The sequence below is a fragment of the Thermobia domestica genome, chromosome 3 (assembly GCF_964235325.1).
Source record: "Thermobia domestica chromosome 3, izTheDome1.hap1.1, whole genome shotgun sequence".
NCBI classification, from domain to species: domain Eukaryota; kingdom Metazoa; phylum Arthropoda; class Insecta; order Zygentoma; family Lepismatidae; genus Thermobia; species Thermobia domestica.
The window spans coordinates 90,716,320-90,741,794 of NC_137456.1; the positions used below are offsets into that span (position 1 = coordinate 90,716,320).

Here is a 25,475-nt window from a genome sequence, read left to right on the forward strand (position 1 = left end):
TATTCCAATATTTTCATGTTGGAAAGCGTGGTCCTGTTCACCCGAACACACAATTGGAATATGGTGGAACATTTTGAAGTTTAAGAAGGAAAATGAAACGAGACAGAGATCTAGAGGTAGGCTTGGGATATTGAAAGGCAGGAAAGAATAAAGGTAGTGCAAGGCAGTAACCAGTTATATAGATACTGTACGTCAGCTTGGGATGTGGTATCGCATGATTGGTTTATATCTTAGCGTACATAGGAAGTGGTCATTGACGTTGTCCGAATGGCGATATGGTACTTTTCTATGTCTAACACTTTCTTGATTAGGCTTATATTTGGAGACATAGTAAACCACGAGAAAGATTTAAACTCACAGATCATGCTGTGTAGCCCTGGCTCAAAGGTAAGATTCTGAAAATGTGTACATAAGGTCGGAAGATAGAACTGACGACATCACAAATGTACGACACTCAACTGACTGTAGACCAGTGGCGAGTGTTAAGCGTATCTTATTTTGTTATGTTACCTAACGTTCTTGAAACTACCAGCAACATGCACTATGATCACTACAGACATTAAAATCAGCCCTACGGTGATACACGAGATATAATCTTCAGCAAAATCTACAACATCGACAGATACACATAATTTTGGGCTGTGTTTTTCCTTTGAGTAGTACTTGAGTGTTTTAAAATCCCTTTTTCTTACTGAATATTATAACAATACTGGATGAAAATAATTTATGTATAAAATAAGGATTTTTATGAGCATTCTGCTCTAAGAAGTACTGAAAAATGTACAACGAATAAGCGAAAGATAACAAACTTTGTTAGTCATTTAAACAATTTTATATAATGTTTAATAGTGGAAAGAAATCTGAATTTAGTATATGTTATTTCCCCAATTTTAAATTTCCTTCTATACTAGTGTTATCCCTCCTTTAACTCTATGGCTTTGTTACTTAACTATTAAATGCATCTTGTTTTACCATATTATTTTTCAGAACTCTAAATAACATATGAAACAAGTAGGAGAATAATTAGAATATCGGTGTTTCGCATGGATTGCTAAATGCCATTTTCTAAGGCTTTATTGAATGTATTGCTTGTAAGGAAAGATTTATTTTCTCCATTTCGAAACAGCTATAATCAAAATTAAAGAAGCCAATATAATTATTTCTGCATAAACCACAATATTCAATCATATTATAATTGCAAGTTATCAGTTAATAGTATTTTTCCCTGTGTTTTGATTCAACAAAGATAATAAACTCACTGTTTTTATAGAAAATTAGTATAATACAAAAATATCGAATACAGAAATACTTTTGACTCTAAATGGAACACAGAAACGTATTTTAAACATATAACATTATTGATTTTATACATATATGATAATTTCAGAAATCATAACAAGTTTGCAAGAAGAAAGCAATTTTTTCATCCAATTTGTTCCGCCCTATTTGAAGCTCTCAAAGAATATCTTACAGTATCTTCAATTCATGGAGTGAAACATTTTCGAGCTGCTCCGAGTATTGTACTTAGGTAAGATTAAGTTGTATCTTAAATCTATTTACCTTTACATTATAAAACATTTAATTTTTTAAGTGTTAGTATTCATTAGATAGTATTGTGCTCCTCGATTAAAGTAAATTATAGAATAGTCTTCCTATTCAACAAAAAATGGAAAGATAATATAGTAGTTGACTGTTGGGTAATAATGTACTCGATATTAGATTTTTCCTGAAGCTTGGATCTGTGATCGTCTTTGGGGTCCCAAGGAAATCTAACATAATCATAAGTCTCATGAATTGAGAAGGTTAGGAAAGAAATGGGGCAGCCCATTTTTCTACGCAGCAGAAAAATAAAGATAATGGGATAGTGTTATATATGATACGTAAATTGGAGTAACTCTGGGGTATGAAATTAACTCTATAATAGAATTTCCTTACGAGCTGATGCTGGGCGAAGATTATAGCATTGAGCAGACGAAGCTCCGACAAGAATTACGGGATAAGTTATACAATGGGGATGCGCACTTTCTTCTTCATGTACTAACTAATCTTTATAAACTGTAAGTAGATGGACCGAGTACCAGTTTTACCATGAAGCTGAAATTCTGTTTCAAGCTTACAATCTCTAATATTAGTAACGGAAATCGAACCTAAGTATTTTAGGTAAATGCTTTACAGAGTTATGTTTAAGAATTTTCAGTCTCTCTTCACTATTGAGCATTTTCCAATATATTTTTATGATATGCATTTATCGAATAGTGTTGAATGCTTATCATTAATTAACTTTGTTTTATATCACAGATTACTCTGGGTTTGCGTGTGGACTGCTATGTTCATATTTGCAGCATATGCTATGAAAACACTGTGGACCAAGTACTACTATAGTGCAACATCTTATGAAATGGAAACAGAAGATGCATCATGGAATATGTCATCTCCAATAGCTTTAGGAGTATGCTTCATCGAACCAATCACAACCAATATGTAAGGTTTAGTTATTTTAAAATTTCGTTAAGCATGCAGCTGAGCTACACGAAAGAGAAACCATACATAGGAAAATTTAAAATAGGTTTACATATACATATTCATGTTGTAGTTGACTAGATAGATACAATGAATTATGATAAGCTTAAGTAACAGTAACTAACAATTTGGTATATGTAATATATTTATTTGTAATGATTTTCCAATTAATTCTATATTTTGCCTTAAGGTCTCATCATCTCTTCAATTAGAACATTTTATCGGGCCCATTTAGTCTTTGTGCGACATCTTCAAATTCGAATTTTAACTAGTCAGAATTTTTTCATTTTTTGTCCATTTTTGTCTACCCAACAAAAATGTTTGTACCATTCAATTTAACAAAGGAGGGCCATTTCAAAATTTGGGCCATACCCGGGTTCGATTCCCGGCGGAAGCTCATGTGGTTCAGATTCCACGTTAATCAGTAGGTCCACGTCTCATATAGCCTCACTGCTGGTGCATTTAAACTCAAAATCACCTCAAAATTTGGGCCACTTCAATTACCTGTAATGCAACAACTTCAAATTCGAATTTTAACTAGCTCACAATTTTGTCCAATTTTTGTCCAACCAAGAAAAACTTTGTACCATTTAAATAAATTTAAACCATTCAACTTCATACCATTCAAAGGAGGGCCACTTGAAAATTTGGTCACTTTGAAAAATCTCAAAACTTTGGATTGTATATTTTCGATTTTGCTAGTATATTTGAAGTAAGCTTCATTTACTATGAAAAAATGTGTATTGCAAATGTCAAATGACTATCGAATATATATAACCAAGATCTTCTACCATCACTTCTTTAATTAATAGAGTGCTATCTAACGTGCAGAAATAATTGAATCTATTTGTACTGCACATGAATAAAATGGATTTACATTTGCTAATATTTATACTTAACATATTTCCTATATACGAGTTAGATACTCTTACCAAATTACCTTGTAATTTCACATCGCCATTAAGTGATTTAATTTCTGCGTACATTTTAGGGTCATCGACAGATAATATCTGTTTTCATGTTTTACAGAACTGGTTAAAGAAAGTAAATGTAATTGATTCGATCCATGAGGTACTTCTAACCGAACGTTTATCAACTTCGAAAAATGTGCTCGTAATAAAGGATAGACTGCTTTAAATAGAAATGTGCTTACGATGTTTCAAATACGAAGCTGGAAGATTTAGAGCATTGTTTATGAAATTAAAGAGACGGAGCTTATGTAGTAATATATAATAATCAACAGTACACAAGCTCTGTATAACATAAAGTGGAATAAATTCAAACCGATGAGAACGTTCAGGTTTCAATTTCTTTATAGTTTTCTCAACCTCCTTTAGTGTTAAATGAGTCACGTGAGTCGCATTTAAACTGAGATTTTGTAGTTTTCATCAATTCCATGTGTTTCCAGAATTTTCTTGTAGGCGAACTGAAAGTGTAAAGCGAATAAATTTGCTGCTTCTTCATTACTAAAAAAATAATTTCCATTATATTTTAAAAAGTGAGAATTTACTTGACGATTTTCTTTTATTTTCTTCAGGAATTTCTAAAAATTGTTAGTTACTTATTATGTTGCATTCAGCTTGAGACACAATGTCACGTTAAGCTTGAAGTATATATTTTTCAATTAGTTTACGGAGTCTAACAAATTAGCTATAGTGGTAGTTGTAATTACAAACTTTTCGTTTAAATTTCTTGAAGTGGTATGATTTAGATGTAATATTTGCTTTGATGCTTTTAGTGAACAGCGCGGAATCTGTTGTAAGTATTCTTATTTGTAGGAAGACATTTATCAAATACATTGTAAAATAATTCGTAAAACCTTTCAAGTGCAGCATTGACATCCTGGTGCTCAGTCAGAATGGTCCAGTTAATTTGGAATAATTCCTTATAAAGAATTTCGAAACTGACTTTCCTAAAGTTATAGATCATAAATAGCAGCGAGAACATTGCAATAATATCCATTGAATTTCAAACGCAATCCTCGAACATTTTGATAGAAAATATTAATCAATGCTGTAGAATTACTGCCATTCAACGTTTGCCAACGAAATTTTATTTCTTCATGCCTGGTTGAAAATCCTCCTCTTTGTGCCATAATTGTCACTTAAAGGACGTAGCCTGAGGGTGAACATCTATCCGCCTTAAACTCCTTCTAAGCTGATGATGCCCAGGATCAAATTCTTCAGTTGAGCCCCTTCATGGCCAAGCGGTTAAAGTACGCGCCTTTGGCGTGGGAGATCCGGGTTTAATTCCGGGCGGAAGCTCATATGGTTCGGATTTCACGTTAATCAGTAGGTCCCGTCTCATAGAACCTCGCTGCTGAAAGGGACGTTAAGCTCAAAATCAACTCAAATTCTTCAGCATTTGCAGAAATAGTGCTTTCACCAACACGTGAGTCACTACTATTAATTGGATTCTCATCGCCCTCCCTCACACTCCGAACTCGCGGATCATCTCTCGATCAGGAAATTCCTTTTTGTCTTGTTTTTCATCGAGGGAAATCCAAACTGGCACAGCCTTATTAACGGTACCTTCACTCACCTTTGCATTCTAGTGCTTTCTTTCATGCCGTTACCGTATAACACCAATTTCTCGACATATGCCAATATTTGGTCTAGCAATTAAGAGTAAATGATGAGCCACAGGAGCTTGTTTTCCTCAGTGAAAGCATTGAGGAACTCAGTTACTAACCTTAAGTTTTACTAAGCTTGTGCAGATTCAATCGAATGATTTCCTCTTATACTCCAAACTCCTGTGCAAATTCTTTGCACGTTTAATGTGAATAATGCTCGATGTTGTCCTTCAGCAGAGCTTCTTCAATAGCGGATGGACGTCTTGCTCGAACCTTGTTCTGGAGGCTCTCAGCTCCCGTTGCAAGTTGACTGAACCACTTTCGCGCTGTACCGTCACTCACTGATGCTTCTACAAACACGAAACATATCTTTTGAGCAGTTTCTCCAGAATTTCTACCCAATAAGAATTCAACATCCTTTAACATCCTGTAAAACATCCTTTAACACTGATATATTCATTTTAGTGTTGTCGTTTCTACAGAACAGCTTTCTACACGACTGACAAGCATCATAATTCTGCTCTGACGCTTGACGGAAACGCCAACATCGGACATAATCAAGACAGAGTTGCCCAACCTGCCGTTTGAATTTTACTTTTCGTCCTAGTTTTCTTTTCTGGTCTAGTGGGTTGCGCGAATACCCTTTGCACACGTGATCCTAAGTTGGGTTCCGAACAAAAGAACACAAGAAGTAATTTCGCAATAAATTACATTCATTAATCATCCACCTTCTGTAGGGTAAAAGGCATAAAGTTTGGACGTTAAACTAAATATATTGTATGTTTATAATAGTTTCAAGTAAAGTAAACTCTATTTGTTTTGCAGAACATGTGAAGAAATTTTTACTAATTGTTCGTTGGAGGGACAAAAGATTGATTGCTGTTCTCATTTCCATTTCTTGCCGTCTGATCAACCATTTTGTTATGCTGTTAATTCCAAACAAACGCAGTAAGTAACGGAAGTGCACAAGGTGGTTAAAGCAGAAATTTTCATGTGAGCATACACAAAGATAATTAAAGTAAAGCTTCCTTATATACTAATTTGAGGTCGGTGAATAACTTGGGAATAGTCATTCGATTCGCTTTTGCGTACTTTATGAGATATACAGGGTGATGCGAAACAGAATGCAACATAAGACAACTATGTAGTCCGAGTCCGAATTGGACAAAATTTCGTATAGATACTAGTTTGAGGTCGGTGAATAACTTGGGAGTAGTCATTCAATTCGCTTTTGCGTACTTCCGAATGTACTTGGATTAGCCTGTCGTATGAATCTGCTGTTCGTGGGTAAGAGAGACACTTGCTATATTTGAATCGTATATGCGGAATGACAGTCTGACATACAAAGTAAGTGGCATTGACAAACAAATGCGCGGTCTCCCGCACCCGAACATGTGAGTTGGGCTGTTTCTTTTGCTAAACTTTATCTATTACTGTTTACAGTCGCTGGAACCTAATTTCCGTTCTAATGTTGACCTTCTAAGGTGCTACTGCAATTGGTAAACGGAACGATTTCAGGGACATTTGTCCTCCAAGACTACTTCTTTCCAGAATCTCAACATCGAACACTGTTTCTCCTCTCATTTTCATGTGGAACTCCCTTTAACCACTGCGTTCCTCATTATCGCCATGAGATTCCCCATATTCATTTTGGTATCCACGTGTGGACTTTCATCGTTCTATACCGGTGTATTACAGAATGCTTCTATGTTATTTTACTTTTGCATCACCCTGTATATCTAGCAAAGCATTCAAAAGCAAATCGAATGACTATTCCCACGTTATTCACCGATCTCAAATAGTATCTATACGAAATTTCGTTCAATTCGGACTGGGACTGCATTCTGTTTTGCATCATCCTGTATATCTCGTAAAGTACGCAAAAGCGAATCAAATGACTATGCTTACGTTATTCACCGACCTCAAATTAGTATCTATACGAAATTTCGTCCAATTCGAGCTTGTCAGATTGGGACCATTTCTTGTAAATAATTTTTTAATCAGGAACTCATTTCTTGATGCATTTTATTTTGTTTTTCGAAAATGGATTACTTTACAAACAGTGATAAATCTTCAATTAAACAAATATTTCAAACTGTATTACTATAGTTGTCTGATGTATCAGTTGCTAGACACACATTTCGTCTGGTGTAACATATACTGTATGTCTAAGCTTTGAATGATTTTAAGCTTCGTCTAAGCATCATGAGCTTAGTATGATTTTAAGCTTCTGGGCTTTTTCTTAATAACCACTTTATTGCTATGTAGTAATGGACTAGGCAATGTCTGTACTGAACTTAATTTTAATTTTGTTTACAAAAAAATTTACAGATCTGAATCAGAGGACCTACTTATTCTTTCATCACGTCATGCTGTTGAATTTCAGTATTCATTTCTATGGTTCATGAGAGAAATTAAGGTAAGAAATAGTATTGAAGAAATGATTATAATTTCGTCAAAATGTTCTTTATATCAATATAAAAGCAATATATTAAGTAAAACATGGTTTGGTTTGACAAACATGAAATTTTATTACTAATTATTGTCCAATTTATTCACTCATTATTAGCAGGATCATGTTGATTAATGAATGAAAGCAGTAACTATATTAATACATTTTAAATATAAATCTAAGCAGTTGTGCTATTCTATTTTTTAAACAACCGGTTCAATATCTATCTATCTATCTATCTATCTATCTATCTATCTATCTATATATATATATATATATATATATATATATATATATATATATATATATATATATAGAGAGAGAGAGAGAGAGAGAGAGGTAGTAGATTAATAGGTAGGCAGATAGATATAACTCTCTTAGGAAACAAATCATACAAAGTAGACAAAAGCAATTTTTTTCTGGATACCACAAGTGACAAGTAGCAATGTACAGAGCAAGGTGGTGTGACAAAATTATATAGCACTGCGAATATATTGGAAACGAACTGTCAAAGATAGATGGTTGCAGAAAGTATGAAAGTATAGATAGAAAGTATGGGAAAGACCATCCAGCAATGGATGGACAATTGTTGATATTAGTATGTATGCGTTTCAATTATAAATAACCCTCACCATTACACTCATGTGATCCCAGTTCTCATTCTTTATATCAGAGCATTTGAGATTAAGAAGTAAACCGTTATATTTTGTTCTGAGAGATCATATGTTTAAGCCTGTAGCTGTAAGAATTTCTAGAAACAAAGATAGTTAAAACTAAAATTTTCTGATCCTGGGTAAAACTGAGTAAAATTACTGTTATGTCCTGCTATAGCAAACAGTTCTGCGAACCCAAAACCGGCTGAATAGCACCAGTAAATCTAAGTTGTTTATAACAGATCATCTTTAAGACATTATTAGTGTCAAATCCCCAAATGTAGGTGTAAACTTAAAATTTTGAGTATTGCAAAAGTATAAAATAACTATATGGAAAACAGCTTTTATGTAAAAATTAGAGGTTTCGCTTCGACAACCAAATTTGTAGAGTGCAAAAAAATTTTAGAGTATGCTTCGGGAACCCAAGAAAGAAAATAGTGGAAAAGTATTTTCTAGTATGCAATCACATTCAGTTAGAAATAGGTAATAGAGCATGGTCAGAAAAACACCATTCTTTACTACAACCTCATAATTACAAGAATGATTCTGTAATAACCTTTCGTACTATTGCTTAAAACAAAATATCAATTATACAGTTAACAATATCTAAAATTGGCATAGATAAATCTGAGTTGCACTGACAATTTGATACAACAGAATGTATCTGTTAGTTTAGGTAATGTTTCCGTAGTATTTCTTACATAAATAGCTGTGTTTTATCAGTAAAAGATAGTATGATCTTAAACTTAACGTGATGTGAAAAATGTATATGCGAACTACTCGATACATAAAATATTAACATAAAAATAAAAAATATCCCTTTATATTTTACAGTTCTACTATATGTCACGATATGATATTCCATTGAGAAGGAGTTTTGGAACCTCGAAAGAGCTTAGAACAATACATTTGCGAGACATGATCACAATCAGCGTTCTTGTAACAGATGAAGTAGCAGATGAAGAGGTTCGCTCTCTTCCTACTGAATCTAGAAGATGCAAATTCCCTGAGGAGATCGAAGACATTTCTGCGTTTAAATATTACAGCTACTCTGTTTGCATAGCGCAATGCAAAAAGCAGGCTAAAATGCGGCTATGTAACTGCACAGACAACATCCTGGGATACAAGACGGGTAATTGTTATGTCTTCTTTTTCATGTACACTCATAGACTTGTAAGACTTTGTTGCAAAAATATGTTTATAGTGTTTAAGTAAATGAGCAATCCAGCACAACGGTTGAATATTACTGGTGCTTATTATTAATAATAAATTGAAGGTGCATAATTAGCGAGCAAGCAAACATTCTGCAAGGTAACTTGAATTCTTCTTCTTATTTGCTTGTATTCAGTATGCAAAGGTAAGTTATCATGCACATGTTGACAACTCGACTGCAATTGATTCGACAGAAAAATGCATTTGACATTTCACGAAAATCTTGATGTTTGTATAACGTAATGACAATGTGGTTACGGTATGTTTTGTTTATGATGGAAATGTAAAATTTAATTAAGCAAATATACTTATGTGACCTGTTAAGTTGGTCATAAAGATGTAGGTTATGTATAAATGTGATTAAATGATAATTGGCTATGATTACATTGAATGGGTAGATCCAGGAATGATAGGATCTTGATTGCTTCTATCTAAAAATTGCTTTGTGTTATATCGTGCAGACCATAACTTCATCATTGTACTGTTGAAACCATGTAGTATATTGAATGTTTCACTATCGCATAGTATTGTATACTTTTATCAGGTACAAATTATAACTAATTTCGTTTGGAGTTAAATAGGGTTTCGTCTAGTATATGTTTGATTGAAGAACAACAAATCGAAGAATAGTAATAGATATATATTTCGAAATTTTCGGGTAAAGTCCACGCATTCCTAACTTTGTGTTGTGTATTGCTACTTTGAAGAAATGCTTTAAAAAGTTTGGAAATTAATTGTTAAGTCAAGAACAGCCTAAATGTTACATTTCGTATTGATGATACCTAATAATCAGCTTCTATAACAAGTATTTTTCTTACTTTATCTGGTTAATTTGAAAGAAAATAATGGTCAATTTGGAGAACATTGTAGATTTTCTCTCACGTACTGTTAGAGCCATTAACACGAAACTTAGTTGACACCTTTGCAACATAATGGGATATGCTTTAGTTTTATCAACTTCTAGTGAAAGTTTTACCTCGTAACTCGTACAAGGTAAAACTATGTTATTACTTCTATCCCTCTATTACTTCTTTTTTATTTTATGTGCTGAATACAATGAAACAAAGTTATTTTTTGTCTGCCCTTCATCAGAACGTTTGTTTAAAATATCTAAAGTCTTCAAGTGGAGTACGTATGTTAGTGTTTAACATCTTTGATTGATTAAAGGTATAAAATGTTAAAATGAAATATGGATATAACATTTACCTCTTAGGTACCCTATGTATGGGAGAGGTTTTTCCCTTACATTAGTGGTAACGTTGGGAATTAGCAATATGTTTCATAACGTATCAAGACGGTTCTAGGACGAGAAAAACTGCTTATATATTTAAAAACATGACCAATATGTAGGTATCCAACAACTGTTCCTATGCCATGACTTCTTTCAGTTCCAAGTTCGGTATTAGATATTAAACTACTTCTGCCCACTTATTATCTATACTCGACTGAACTCTAGAGTGGCTTGTAGAACTCTAGACTGGCGGCTCTAGAGTTTTATAACAGTAAATCATATCGGCAATGACGATGAATCTGGTTTTACAAGCCTTTCCCCCATCGCAAAATTATCTCCCTGACATCGTTGACTTCAGTGATCTTTTACCTTGCCGGCATTCTTTAAATTCTGATATTCTGTACAAGTATTGCAGGAAGAATATAATCATTTATGTCTTACTTACACAATAATATAACTAAACTTTACATACTTTATTCACCACAAAGAATTTAAGTTATACAAGAAATGGAAAACAATTATTGCCACCCTTACTCAACCTATTTTTTCAATTGAATGTTCTCAATCGATTCTGTAAATGAAATGAAATTTATAGCTGTACATTTAATTGTATTTCCCTTTAGGCCAAGTGAGGCGGATGAATTATTGAAAGTGAATGATGAGATAATTGGCGAAATGATAATATGGGAATAAGCAGGAGAACCCGAAGAAAACCCAGGAAAACGATGTTGTCTACCACAAACTCACGTGGAAGGGTTCAAACCAAGGACATCTCGTATCAGAAACTTGCTTCGTTTCTCACATGTTTATTATAGACGTACGGTAATATTTTCATGATACATTAGAACAATTATACATTCAATTTCTAAAGCAAATAAGTAATTCATTCGACTATTCAGTTTCAGCACCAAGACGTAGACTGTCTATTTAACGTCGACTCTGAATCACACATGTTCCTATCGAAAATCGAACCCTGGTATCCCATGCCGAAGATGCATTTGCAAACCATATATGGACAAGGAAACTTCGGAAATATGAATGAAGTTCCGGAAGTCTATCGGTAATTGAATTTACTGATCCCGTCCCGTGATCTCTCTTTCCTTAAACCTCCCTTACTGTGATGAACTTGACAATTGGCTATTCTCTACTTATTGATATTTTATAATTTTGAATTAAAAGTGTAACACTTACATACTTGTCTGTGGCTTTGTAGTACTGTGCCCACAGTTACATTTCAGTAATAAATAAATTTAAAATATAGTTCAAGAATATTCGTTCGTTCCCTAACTTCTTCCAAAACAGTTTCGTAAACATTATGTTACTTAGATGTTATTAAATTCCCTTTTTGAAGTATATTAAGAAAGTGTTCATATCCTTTTATTCATAATAATTTGAATATGAGCGTCGTGAATAAACAATCATTCTGAAGCAAATGAATTTTTCTAGTGTTTGATACCGTGCAATGTGAGTCACTTTTTAGTGTGTATGCGCAAGGAGCGGAACAAATCCATCCCACTTCGCTCGGGTTGAGTGTGTTAGCACGGCCTCAGAACCGTCATATTTCCTCTTTTCCTGTGGTCCCGTCTCCAGACCAAAACATTTTTTTGTCGTCACGAGAAAAGTGTGATTACTTGTGCACAAGCTCAGGCGTTTAAAGGACTGCTCTGAGAATAATATGAAACACCGTAACTTACACAATGTTGGCAAATCTCTATCTCTCATATAGGGTTACATTAATCAGGGCTGAAAATTTCATATTAAAATAACTATTTTTTCGAGTTTCTCAATTGTATACAGACTAAATGTCCATATTTATCATAAATATTTATTTTTATATTAATCGGGAACATGGTGGAAAGACTACAAGGTTGATGCAATGCAGTGCTACATTCTTGTCGCTCTGGCGCATGACGTCAGTTTGGTCGCAGACGTGGCCAGCGAGAGTCAGATGAACTTTTAACAAGCGCTTGCTCGCTGGTATCTTACACGCAAACTTCTCTTCTATTTATAGTGATCTTCAACGAAGTAAAAGTTTTAGTACAATCAATAATTATATAAACTTAATGTAATCAATGCTTAAGCTAAGTGAATTCAAAGGAAGATATTTACAATAGCAAAAGAAACAGCAATATCAGTTCATATTAAACAACTTTGAAGCTTGAACAAGCCAATATTACTCACTACATTTTCTCCTTTCTCTTTCTTTTCTTTTCTTTCTTTCTTTCTTTTCTTTTTTAAGCATCTGAAGTAATACACTCGAGTATGTATAGGCCTAAATAATCTATAACACAGTGTGTCGTTAATGCATTTCATTATTATATATTTATGTATGCTCAAGTATATTTTCGTAACAGATTGATCGGTTTTGATTTACTATTAGTATTATTTTGCTTGAAAGAGAATTCTTTACTGATGACCCCATATAAATTTTGAGAATATCTCAAGGGAAAATTTATTGCTTTTCGTAAACAGAAATGCACGTACGTATATTTTTGTTATGCTTGGACAGTTTTTTTTTTAAAGAGGTTGCTCCCACGTACGTTTCGTCAGAATCTCAGGGGAGGTTAAAAACTTTATTGAGCAGGGATGCACGTATTTAATATTTTAAACATTGTTTTTATTTTTGATTTATAAAAAAATCGTCTTATTTGAAGTCGCTGATCGCTTATTTATAGAACTTGTATTTAAACAAAAGGTTTGATGAAACTGACAGTTCTCTGAATATTAGTGTCAAAATTTTCTCCATAACAAACTGTATTATTAAACATTTGTACGAAATAAAACGTTACATATACTATTGTGTTCTAAAATATATAGAAATATGTAACTTTACATACAAAGCACCTCAAACAAAGAAATTGCAACTTGACTATTTCAAGCAAGAAACAAAGTACTAGGCGTAGTTGAAGACGATGTAGGGGTGTTACAGCTAGACTAGAAAACATATAAACCATAAAATTACATAATTGTCTTAATTTTCTTGGTAAGTTTTCTCTTTTCTGTCCCGTGGACTAAAGAAGACAAAAGATAAATGCAAGTGAATGATTATGTGAAATTTGGTGGAATGAGAATGCGGGAGTACCCGAGAAACTCACGATGTTGTCCACCACCACGATGTTGTCCCCGAGAAACTCACTTGACCGAGAAGCGGACCAGTATTCCTTGCACCAGAGGTGAGCCTTTTGCCACTGGACCACCGTGCTTCCTTGATTGGTTGAGAATCTACTATATTTTAAAATTTACTGCAGTTATTCTTAATTTTGTAATTCTGTAGGGGGCCCCTAAATATGTATATGTAATTATCCAAAGTTATGATTAAAATGAACAAAAATTTCAAAATCTGAGTGTCATAATGTCCCGACAAGGTCGCCCTGACATGGTAGGTGGATACTTTATTCTCTTGATCTAATACATTGTTATATATCTTTGCAACCGTTAATCGTTATTACGAACCTTCCATTCGTTAGTTAATTTGAAGTGCAACGTCCCGTTTTAGCACCGAGGCTACAGGGAATGCAGACCTCCCGAATGAAATGGGACCTGAACTACTTTAACGCATTCAATGCTCTCCATTTGCGTAACTCGAGGGAGGTAAGCCTCCTAGATCATTGTGCCTCCCTTCTCGAGCCACATGCCTGCCTCTGTGGGGAAAATTTTGTCTTATGTATATCTTATGTAGAAGGAAATTATGATAGAAATGATAACCTCTGTCGGTTCCCCTCCCTCATGATTTCGAATCCGGGTCTTGCCTCAAAGTTCGTCTTTTTAAATCGTACTATTCGATTTTTGTATGCAGAATCAACACAAGCTACGGTAGCCCTATATACTATTATTACATACTATTAATACTAAAAAGAAACTATATAATGAAATCGCTTTTATGTAATTTCATTTAACATTGTATTTATTTATGACTTTTATGTAAAACTTACCATATTTTAGGTTTATTTTGTCAACTCGCCTGCAAGCTAAAATCCATTTCTGGAGAGATTCCCCCTCTTTTTGAGGAAATCTAAAGTATTTTATATTAGTTCCCTTAGTTTTTCTTTAATAATTACTACAGCCGTGCACTGCACAGTTAGGCATTCTCGGTATCATTTAAAAGAACAAAGTAACAAAGAATTTCCACTTATCACTTAAAGCCGCGCCTTTTCCCGTTGTCTCTTGCAACCCAGATGACGTCACAACCACGACAGCGCTCCAGGCGACATGCGCATGCAACCACCTTGTAGTCTTTCCACCATGATCGGGAACATACGTGACTTTGTGACTACATTATGAAGCCGCCCCTAATTGAGTCACAAACTACATTATTATATTTCTGCTCTAATCTATAATCTAGCTTATGAACATCTTTGAAACCTATCTGATTAATGATTGTATATCATAATTTTATTTGAATTAACATGAGTTGAATCATTCACTCATTCAAAGATTTGTAGTCACTTGAAATTGTTTGATATGCAGCATTTGATCACAGAATATCTTTCCAAAAGTTTTATTACTATTATGTAATTCTAGTTGTCATATATAACTGTTCTTTATTTTACAGAAAACGAGACATTGTGTAATGAAGAAGGAAGAAAGTGCATAGCAGAAATCCAAGGTATGAACAGCGTTGACAATAGTTTTATTATAAATGGGAAAGTTTATTATTGACAAGTAGAGATTCCTTTGCATACATGTAGTTATAAAGATGATAAGTATATTTGATGTGTAGGTTTTCGAAACTAAACTACCGTTTGTACCTACCGAGTACCTACAAAACCGAGTACCGAGTACCTACTAAACTACCGTTTGTACCTACAAACGGTAAACTACTGTTTGTACCGTTATACCTACCGAGTATAAAGCGTAACGATATTGTAGCAGTTAGGTCATTCCATGTCATATACCTAATTTTAAAACATGATCGTGCTTCAATGTCTCAGATTCTCTTCAAACGTTTTTTAATACATAAATATCAATGAAATTATGTTAAATTAATTTTTACCGATTTTTTGAATGAGAAATGAGCCGGGGATGAATTTTTGAAAAATGTGAATTTGGCGTCAATTTCATTTTCTGGCACTTAGCATCATGGAACTAAAATTACCATAACTTCCTTATTTTTCAAGTTATTGAGCTCAACCAGGTGTCAAATGAAAGCTAAATTTTTGTTCTTTTAGCAGATCTCAAGCAACTTTGTAAAAGGCTACACTATCGACATTAATGGGCATACAAAGTAAATTTTAGGGTCTTTTACAAATTGTACCATTGCTTAAAAGTTACAACTATGAAACTTTGGAACCTTTTTTGTACATTCATCTTAACACGTACATGGTATGGTTAAAAAATGAAAAAGGTGCTTTTTGTATTTTTGTAATTTTTTTTTGTACTTTACATGTATGGAAATATACAGTTTTGGGTTTTGTTACAAATTGTGTTATTGCTCGTAAGTTACAACTACAAAACTTTTAAAGCTTTTTTATAGAATCATTTTAGCACATACCTGCACTTGATATGGATAAAAAATAAAACGTCTGCTTTTGGTATTTTTGCAATTATTATTATTATTATTATTATTATTATTATTATTATTATTATTATTATTTAGTAGTAGTAGTAGTATTTTTGTATTTTAAATGTAAGAAATACACAGTTTTAGTGTTGTTGAGAGATTATCCATTTCTCTGAAGTACGGATGACCAATTCGTGATTTTTTACTTTCCGGATTCCGGAAAGTAAAATCGTAAATATTCCGGAATTTATCCGAATTCCGCATCTTTTTCTGAATTCCAGATTTTTTCTAGATCCAACAAGTGAAATTTCCAACCCCGGAAAATACATTTTGCGGTATCCGCATTCAGGAAAATTTTGAACAGTCCTACTCTTAAGTGACAATTGTCACACTTTAAAACTTTTTCAAATAATCATGTTCGTAAATATAGGTGTGCTTAAAAATAAACTGGTGTACTGTGTAGTTGTACTTTAATTTTGGCTTTCTTTTTTGTCAATTGTACTATCGATTACAACTATCAAACTTTTGTAACGTTTTATAGGATTAGTTTGCTTTTACTTGATATGGTTAAATAATAACTTTCCTTGTAATAATTTTGTGGTTTTGTGAATGGAAAATATAGGCCTAGCAATGTAAAGGGTTGAATGATTACGAAACCTATCAATAAAAATAAAAAATAATAGACTAATGTACATAGATGAAAACAAACATACATACCGATAATACTTCTCAGAATTGCACAGATTTACATACAACATGTTGTGTCCTATATTTCACAGCTCATTGTTTTCACGATGATATGATGTCTTTTGTAATTTTGCTTTCAATTGCGTAAATCCGGGCTGATTGGCTTGTAAGATATGGAAGAGGAACTTCCCAGATGATATTTTTAAAATTTACCCAACAAAAGTCTTCAGTTTCTGGCCAGTAGAATATAAAAGGCCCAGTGCGATTCATGAATTGCAGTCTGACGTACAAAACTAATAATTATAAAAATACCAAAAGCAACCATTTTATATTTTAACCATATCATGTATGTGCTAAGATGATTCTAAAAAATGTTTAAAAAGTTTTAGTGTTGTAACTTACGAGCAATGACACAATTTGTAATAAAACCTAAAACTGTATATTTCCGTTTTAGCAAAAAATAATAAATACGAAAGTACACAAAACACCCTTTGTATTTTTAACTATACCATGCACGTGTTAAGGTGAATGTACAAAAAAGTTTCAAAAGTTTCATAGTTGTAACTTTTGAGCAATGGCACAATTTGTAAAAAAAAACTAAAATTTACTTTGTATCCCCACTAATGTTTGACAGTGTAATCTTTTGCAAAGTTCTGTTGAAAGAGCGAAACATTAGCTTTCATTTGACACTTGGATAATCTCAATAACTTGAAAACTAAGGAAGTTATGGCAATTTTAGTTTCATGATACTGTGTGCTGGAAAGTGAAATTGGCGTCATATTCACATTTTTCAAAAAGAATTCTCCCCGGCCCATTTCTCATCCAAAAATCGGAAAAGTTAATTTAATATAATTTCATTGATATTTATGTATGAAAAAAAATGAAAGGAATTTGAGACATTGAATCTCATTGCTCTAGGTGAGTTGACATGGAATGACCCAGTTCTTGATTTCATTGGCTTAAAAGTTTTTTTTTCATAGACTTGGCAATCTTCTCTTTAAAGCAAACTATAACATCCAGTTATAGAGCGAGTCAATGAAAACTTGACCCACGACTCACAGTGACTCACTCTAATCCACAACCTACCATGACTAATCACCCACTGTGACCCGCCCTGACCCACCACCCACCAAAACTGGTCGTCATCAACTCTGACTCATGATCCATGCCCTCCTCTCCACTGTCCAAATAGTTTATACTTATAATAAAACAAGGCTGTGATATCACTAATCGGAGTTTGGATTTCTACGGTCAATCGCTCAAGCTCTGTTACAATACCGGTGGATATGACCTTTACGACATAAAATAGTAAAGTGTTTGCCATGGGCAATATTACGATAAATTTCAATTTAATTATAATTATTTCCTTGTTGAATTACAGATATTTTTCTGTGGAAAATAGGATGAAATTTGAAAGTTTCAAATCAAAGTAAAGTAGCCAACGTAAAGAAAAAAATCTGTAAAATTCGACTGTCTCAAAAGCCAGTAGTAAATCCTGTTGCTATTATTACAATTTCAAATATCAGTATCCAAAAGTACCTGAAGTTCTTTCTTCACTTATATACTCATCGGAGGTAAGAAAATAGAAACAAATGAAAAAGTAAGGAAAATGGAGGTTTTGAAAGTAAAACGTAGCCAAATTTACCAGTTTTCAGAAGATGCTGTCTACAATGCACTGAGCAGAGTGGGTTGGTGGGTCATAATGGATCAGAGTGAGTCATGGCGGATCGGTGGTTCAGAGTGGGTCATGGTGGGTGGTGGGTCACAGTGGTATGCATGGATGAAAATTGTTTAGTGATGAGTCATCACACTGAAGGTCAAATAACACAGATATATGGCAAATAGTGACTGTAAGACCCTTATGTTCTGTGGGATCACTTTGTGGATTATATATCTGTCGCGCTCACTGGCGGATCCACGTGGGGGGCGGAGGGGGCGACCGCCCCTCCAAAGGTCTTCTACTTCCAGCATGTATCGTTCGGAAATACAAATATTGTCTTTTCCCGGACGATCCAATCTGTGTAACAAGCCTAGTAGAGTATAATCAAAATGTGTGATACTTAATGGTACTTAATACAAACATATTTGAATTGTGAATACTTCTGTCCCTAGTTCCTTGGGACGGTTACCATAAGCCGCACACGAGAGAGAACGAACAGCTGTAGGAATAAGGAAAGACGGCTCACTCTATGAACTAAAAATTATATTTTAAAATTGTGTCCTAGAAAAAAAAATGTGTGGATGGAATTTAAAACCTGAAACTTCAATTACCTTTACCTTGAATAAAGAGAAATATAGAATATTCAGCGCTCCTTACTGTAAAGCTCTCTAAATCTGAGATGAGACTTTTAGGTTGGTGATTGATTGATATGTATTTGCGTCGTTCATCAAAAGTGATGCTTTACAGAACGAGAATCAGAGTTTAAAGTTGGATCTGAACCACTGTAGTGTGTTCGATGTTCACTCACCGGGTATCAAACCACAGAACCTCATGCATCAAAGATCAAAGGTACTCTCGCTAGATAATACATCAACAAAGAACTGTGACTTTTGAGGTTCAACACGGAAACATTCATTGCGACTTTTAATGGTATTTCATCTTTTATTGGGAAATAATACAAGCTACAACCTGTTCTGCTCCTAATCTTCGCACAGGCCAAACCACTTAAACTAGAAACTTGAAATTCGGATAGTAGATAGGATTTGTGATCTAGGATACCACTAAGGAAGGATTTTTGGGAAATTCAAAGAAAGGAAGGAGGAAAGGGGAGGAAATTATTTTAATAAGATGGTCATCTCTCCAAATCCCTTAAGGTTAGAGACTTGAAATCTGGATTTGGATTTCTCATTTAAAGTAATTTGACACGCGTTTTAACATTTTTTGATACTTTAGTAAAATGGGGAAAAGAGGTGGAAAGAAAATGGGACGGGGATTGCAATTATTATAATAAGATATCTAAGAATCTTTGTAGGTTAGAAACATGGAATTTGGTATATGGACTTCTCACTTAAAACAATTCAATACATATTTCAGCGTTTTTGTATTCTTCTTCTTCTTCTTCTTCTTCTTCTTCTTCTTCTTCTTATTATTATTATTATTATTATTATTATTATTATTATTATTATTATTATTATTATTATTATTATTATTATTATTATTATAAGATGCTTATATCTCGGGATTACTTACGGCTAGATATATGAAAGTTGCTAGTTTGATTATTCATTTAAAATAATGAAATGTGGATTTGAACATTTTTTGCCACTTAACATAGAAGGGCTAGAACAGAGGTGAGGGTTCACTAAAATGTTTGTGAGGTGTTTGAATTTCGTGACAGCGTTTTAGCTCAATCCAATTCTATATGAAAGACACAGAAGGGAGAACGCGAAATATTGTGCCACAGTACCACGTAGAAGCATTTGCTATATTGTGCGAAGCCGTATTCCGAACAAATTGGGGGTCTGGGAGCGAAATCTCACCGAAGCGAAGGCTACTATAATATATTTTTATTGTTGTTGTAAGCATAACTATAATTATACATGTTTCTAAATGCTAGTTTTAAGAAATTACCTAATAGAGCCAATTTCCAGCCCTCTGTTCCTAATCTGGTCTAATGCGTTTTTGCTTTACATACTCAATTATACCACTGCAAAAGCGGAGTATTCGGACAAAATACCGTATACGGTGCTCATGGTCCCGGGTTCGATTCCCGGTAAGGGTGCATTTTAACGAAAAAGGTGGTTCGAATTCCACTATAATCAGTAAGTGCATGTCTTCTTTAGCCGTCATGTCATTACCGTGGAACGTTAAACTCAAACAACAAATCAAAATACCCTATGTACAGAGGTCTATACTTTTGTAATAAATAATGTCCTATATTTGTCTTCTTGCTCTCTCTTGTTTAAGTGGAAAATTCCTGGATGTACCAGAAATTGAATTCCTTATACATTCATCTTTAAATACATCAATTGAGTACAGTTGGGAGCTTTTCTTGAGAAATGAACAATTCCATGGGTGTCAAAATTTATCAGTCAGTGACTCCCCAACTCCTCGTGAATCCTGGGTTCTATACCAATCATAGAAATGTTTTCTTCACCTTTGATACATCAGAAGATTTTGGTACGATTTATATAGCCGCAATCTTAACATGCACTTAATAAAATGTCAACAATGTTGACAAACTGAAATCATGGTGAAAAACGAAACGTAACGGAAATTCAACACCTTGCCCTCAGGAAATGTTATTCGCATAGCGCCAGAGATCAAAGATGATGTCCCTCTGAGAGAGGCACTGAAAAAAAAAGTCATGGATACGGATCGACGACCGGAACATACCCTCTCATTCTATTGGATAATGAAATTGATAGCTTTATGTCAAGCTTCATGTTTTCTTGCAATCACTTTAGTGAAACAAAGGGAAGCTATATTTATATACACAGAGGAGAAATGGGACAGGCTTCGTGGCAGATAACAGATGACAGGATAAATGCCATCGTCAAATAGCACTTTCTTTTGTGCAAGTACTGTCCAATACAGCGCATCTGATAAATCGCGGTGACTAAGTGTGAAGTGAATTATGATACCGCCACGCCTCCGAAACGGAAGTGCGTATTTAATTTAAATCTAGAGAAATAATATAATTTCATTTTAAAAACTTACAAATTCGGGTCATCAAATATATTCGGATCATAAAATATAATCTGGTAATCAAGTTTACACCCCCCTCCAGCCCCGGATTCATCAGTGTCCCATTTTTCCAAATTGAAATTCTGGTTACTTTGAGGCTATGCTCATCTTCCAGGAAGCAAACCGCCCCCTCCAAATGATTCTTCTGGATCCGCTAGTGGTCCCGCTTCACATCACCAAAAGTGTCCATCATGAGGGTGTGATTTCCGCGAATAGCTATACAATTGCGTTTCCATACTGTGGATGAAGCTATCCAGGAGTTCCTGTGATAATACATTCCACTCTTGCACAAGCACTACTCAGAGTTCATATAGAATCCAATGTAGTGGGTTTTACGTTGCAATTCAACCTCCAAGGGAGTTCAAGATGTGTTGAATTAAATTAAGGTCTGGGGAGTGTATTGGTCACTCGAAATACATGATATTCTCATGTTCGAGGTATTTCTCTACTACCTACACGTTGTATAGAGAGATTAAGTCACTAACTTTAAACCATGCTCCACCAGAATGTTTACTTGAAATCTTTTACAGTAGGCACTATACGTCTGATGAAATTAAAAACTTACCAACTATTTCTGTATTTAAAAGGAAATTAAAACAGTTTCATAAGGCAGATTATCAGTAAACAGCATTACCCAAGTTACGCCCCTATGTATTCAACTTTTTTTAAAAAAGTTTATCTCGTTCTATTTTCTTCTATTAGTTATAATGTTCTTCTGTGTATTGTGCATATGTTGACTTATATTCCCTATTCTCTAAATGCTGAAGGTAAGACAAGCCAAAGTGCTTTAACTTCGTCATTCAAAATAAGTGTTAATAAATAAAATAAAGATATATAATGTTAGACGAAACCTAGGGCTTTAAGTACCACAGAAGAATCGCACATATTTTTATCGGATAATGTCCCGATAGATCGAATTCGTCATAGTGTCCTGCGGGAATGCATTCAGGATTGACCGTGCCCCTAAAATGGGGCCACTCTACACCATAAACCCAGCACAGTCATAATAGTCTAGGAATCAGGGCTTAAAAAAATGAGTTCTGAGGGCAAATCATGTAACAATTTGGCATCCGATATTTTTTGATTATATACCCATCACTGATCAAAAAAAATGCCGGATGCCAAAAAAAAAAAAAAAACCTTACGCGAGGGGAGGGAAAGGGGGAAAAAGCCGAAATTTTAGCCGTTTCTATTATTCACTATATCTCCGTAACCATTGGAGCTAGAGCATCCAATTGTTTTTCATTTTGGTTCCCTAATTGTCTTTTACAATTTACTTGCAGTGCATTTTTGAGCTAAATATGATAGTTTTCTTGTTATTTTCATTATTACTCAATATTTGTTGCGCGTGACGTCAGTTTTTTAGCCACAGATTCTTTACAGGTCGAATTCGGAAAAATGTTTCCTCTAAAAGGTTTTCATCATTCTATGCTCTTTCAATAAATGCATACTTATATTAGTGTAGGATTAATAGTGTCAGAGTTATAAGCAACTTTATTTTGTCGTGTGCGAAACTGATCATTACGCGGCCCAAGAGTTACCTTCGCAGAAACGGTAAATATTAGCAACTGATGATGATTAATATAACTAGGTATAATAATCTTGTCTTCCAGCAAGTATATAATCCCGATCATTAAGTCTGTCTATAATCTAATTAGAAATATCCATTTTTAATATCAATTGAGGGTTTTTCGGAAAATAACCCTTGTCAAAACACCAAATTTCTTTGAAGAATGAAAAGAAAGCTTTCTCTAGTATATAGTATGAGAAGCTCTGGAAATCTGTTTCTTTATACGTGTATCTGATACCTTCTAAAACATGCACAACATGTATTCATTTTTCTGAAAGAAAAAATCTTGTTTCGACAAGGGTTGTTTTTGCTGCAAACCCTTCGCTTTATGTACTATAAGTGAAGAGTTAAATGAACGCTTATAAATGAACACTTTTCAAACTGCTAAATCTTATTTACAGAAGAAGCACTTGCCTATTAGTAAGGTTGTGTACAGTTACTGTAATACAATAAATCTACAATAAGAAACGTAATAGAAAGAAACCACATACTTACGAAATCTCTCCAGAAGAGAAGAAGTTATTTGATTTCTAGAATTAGTTTTCAATAATATTGAGTTAATGTTAACCAAGAAACTTATGTCGCTTTTTCATCTATCACTTTCGAACATCGACATGTCACCTAAGACGTACCTGGAAGATGAAAAATAGTCCCCATCAACATCGACGACCTTCTGCGAACATTCTGGAAGACCATTGATTTCATCGCGGAAGAACTTGGTGAGCCATGAAGCGAAGAAGGTGTCAACTGCATTTTGCACCCCTACTAGGGATTTGAACTGGCGTCCTCTAAGCTGATTGTCCAAGAAATTTAACAGGTGATAATCGGACGGTGCAATGGCCGTGGGTATGGCGGATGCAATAGTGTTTCCCATCCAAAGCCTAGAAAGGTATGCCGGGTCATCCTAGCCACGTGGGGCTCAGCATTGTCCTGTAACAGGAAGACCCCTTTGCGATTCAGAAGTGCTGGCTTCAGAGTTTTGAGTTTTTTTTAAATACGGCTCAACTGCTGACAGTACACAGTGGAATTGATGCTCTGACCAGCTGGTAGCAGTTCCCGATGCACGATGCCGCGAGCAGTCAACCAAGCACGCAGGAGGACCTTCTTCTGGTGCAGTGTGGTTTTGGTTGCTTTGGAACCGGTTTATGGGATGCTAGCCAATGATGACGGCGCCGTGGAGCTTCGTGCAGGCCCCACTTCGCAACACGTGTCAACACCATGTCCAGAAAGGGCTCTTCATCAGACGAGACAGCAAAGAAGCACAGATGTCTGTTCACGTTGCCTTCTGACCGAGAGTCTAATCATGTGGGACCCATCGACTCAACGTGAAGTGTTTCCAACTTGATTGAGATGCTGCCAAACGGTATTTCCACTCACACTGAATTTTAGTCCCAGTTCCTCACATGTATGGCCACTGTTCGTCCCAATTGCTGCCTGAAGATCTTCATTTGGTACATGTGTTGCTCTTTCGGGAAGTAGTGCATCTTCGAGTGCTTCGCCACCTTCCTTAAACTTATTAAACCTCCACTGCACTATCCGTGTAGTCACAACATCCTTATCAAGGGCCTGGCATATCATCCGCCTCGTTGTAGCAGCGTTTGAGCCCAGTTTGAACTCGTACAGCATACACGCCCTTATGAAGCTCTGTGGAGGTCCCATATTCACTCTGTTCTTATGCAAGTTCACGGTGTAGCTGAACTGTCCCAAGCAGGTAGTATGTAGGATATACCCACAGTAACAACTGATCTTCGACTTATCTCCATTCGCATTCAACTCACAGTGTAAGGGGCAATTGAACGAAGACCTCCACAAAAAGCGACATAACTTTTTTGATTACCTTTATATCTCGAGAAAGATAAAGAAATTTGTAATTTCTTTAATGCATAATTCAGTCTTCTTCATCCCTCTGTTCATGAACTGATATTGAATTTTTATACTCGCTTGGACAAATACACATTGGAGTGCACAAGAAACAGCGATTCTTACATTTGCGTTTCATACTTACACAATCAAGTTTCTGACAGCCACACATGGTAATCATTAAATAAGCCTTGGGAATATTTTCGAGTGTTTTCAAAACTAGCTTAAGAATGTGGTCATCCAAGGACCACCTGGAGTCTTCTGGCCTTGATAGACAGATCTCACAGTCATCGGCGTTTCCGAAATTATTGTTTTTTAATGGGATCTCTTTATTTGTTGTTTCAGAGCATTACTAGTTGGAGGTAATCTCTCCAGACTGCATTTTCCTAAATGTAGGAGCCTAGCTCCATCACATTAACCTCGAAGAGCTTTGTGAAAAACAGTTCTGCAGATTCAGTAGCGTCTGCTGATAAAGGAATCTGTTTTGAGGAAAATAAAAAATGTCACAGTTTTTTGACATGAGTAAATAGA

General features: G+C 34.7%; 1 protein-coding gene across 1 annotated transcript in view; it reads left to right on the forward strand.

Moving 5' to 3' along the window:
- Window positions 1–25,475, forward strand: part of LOC145681867 (uncharacterized) — a 148,161-nt gene that overhangs the window by 82,769 nt on the left and 39,917 nt on the right. The window contains exons 11-16 of the mRNA XM_081753473.1: window positions 1,388–1,528; window positions 2,299–2,481; window positions 5,918–6,040; window positions 7,424–7,511; window positions 9,032–9,329; window positions 15,193–15,246. Coding sequence (XP_081609599.1) covers window positions 1,388–1,528; window positions 2,299–2,481; window positions 5,918–6,040; window positions 7,424–7,511; window positions 9,032–9,329; window positions 15,193–15,246 — 887 coding nt within the window. The remainder of the gene's footprint in view (window positions 1–1,387; window positions 1,529–2,298; window positions 2,482–5,917; window positions 6,041–7,423; window positions 7,512–9,031; window positions 9,330–15,192; window positions 15,247–25,475) is intronic.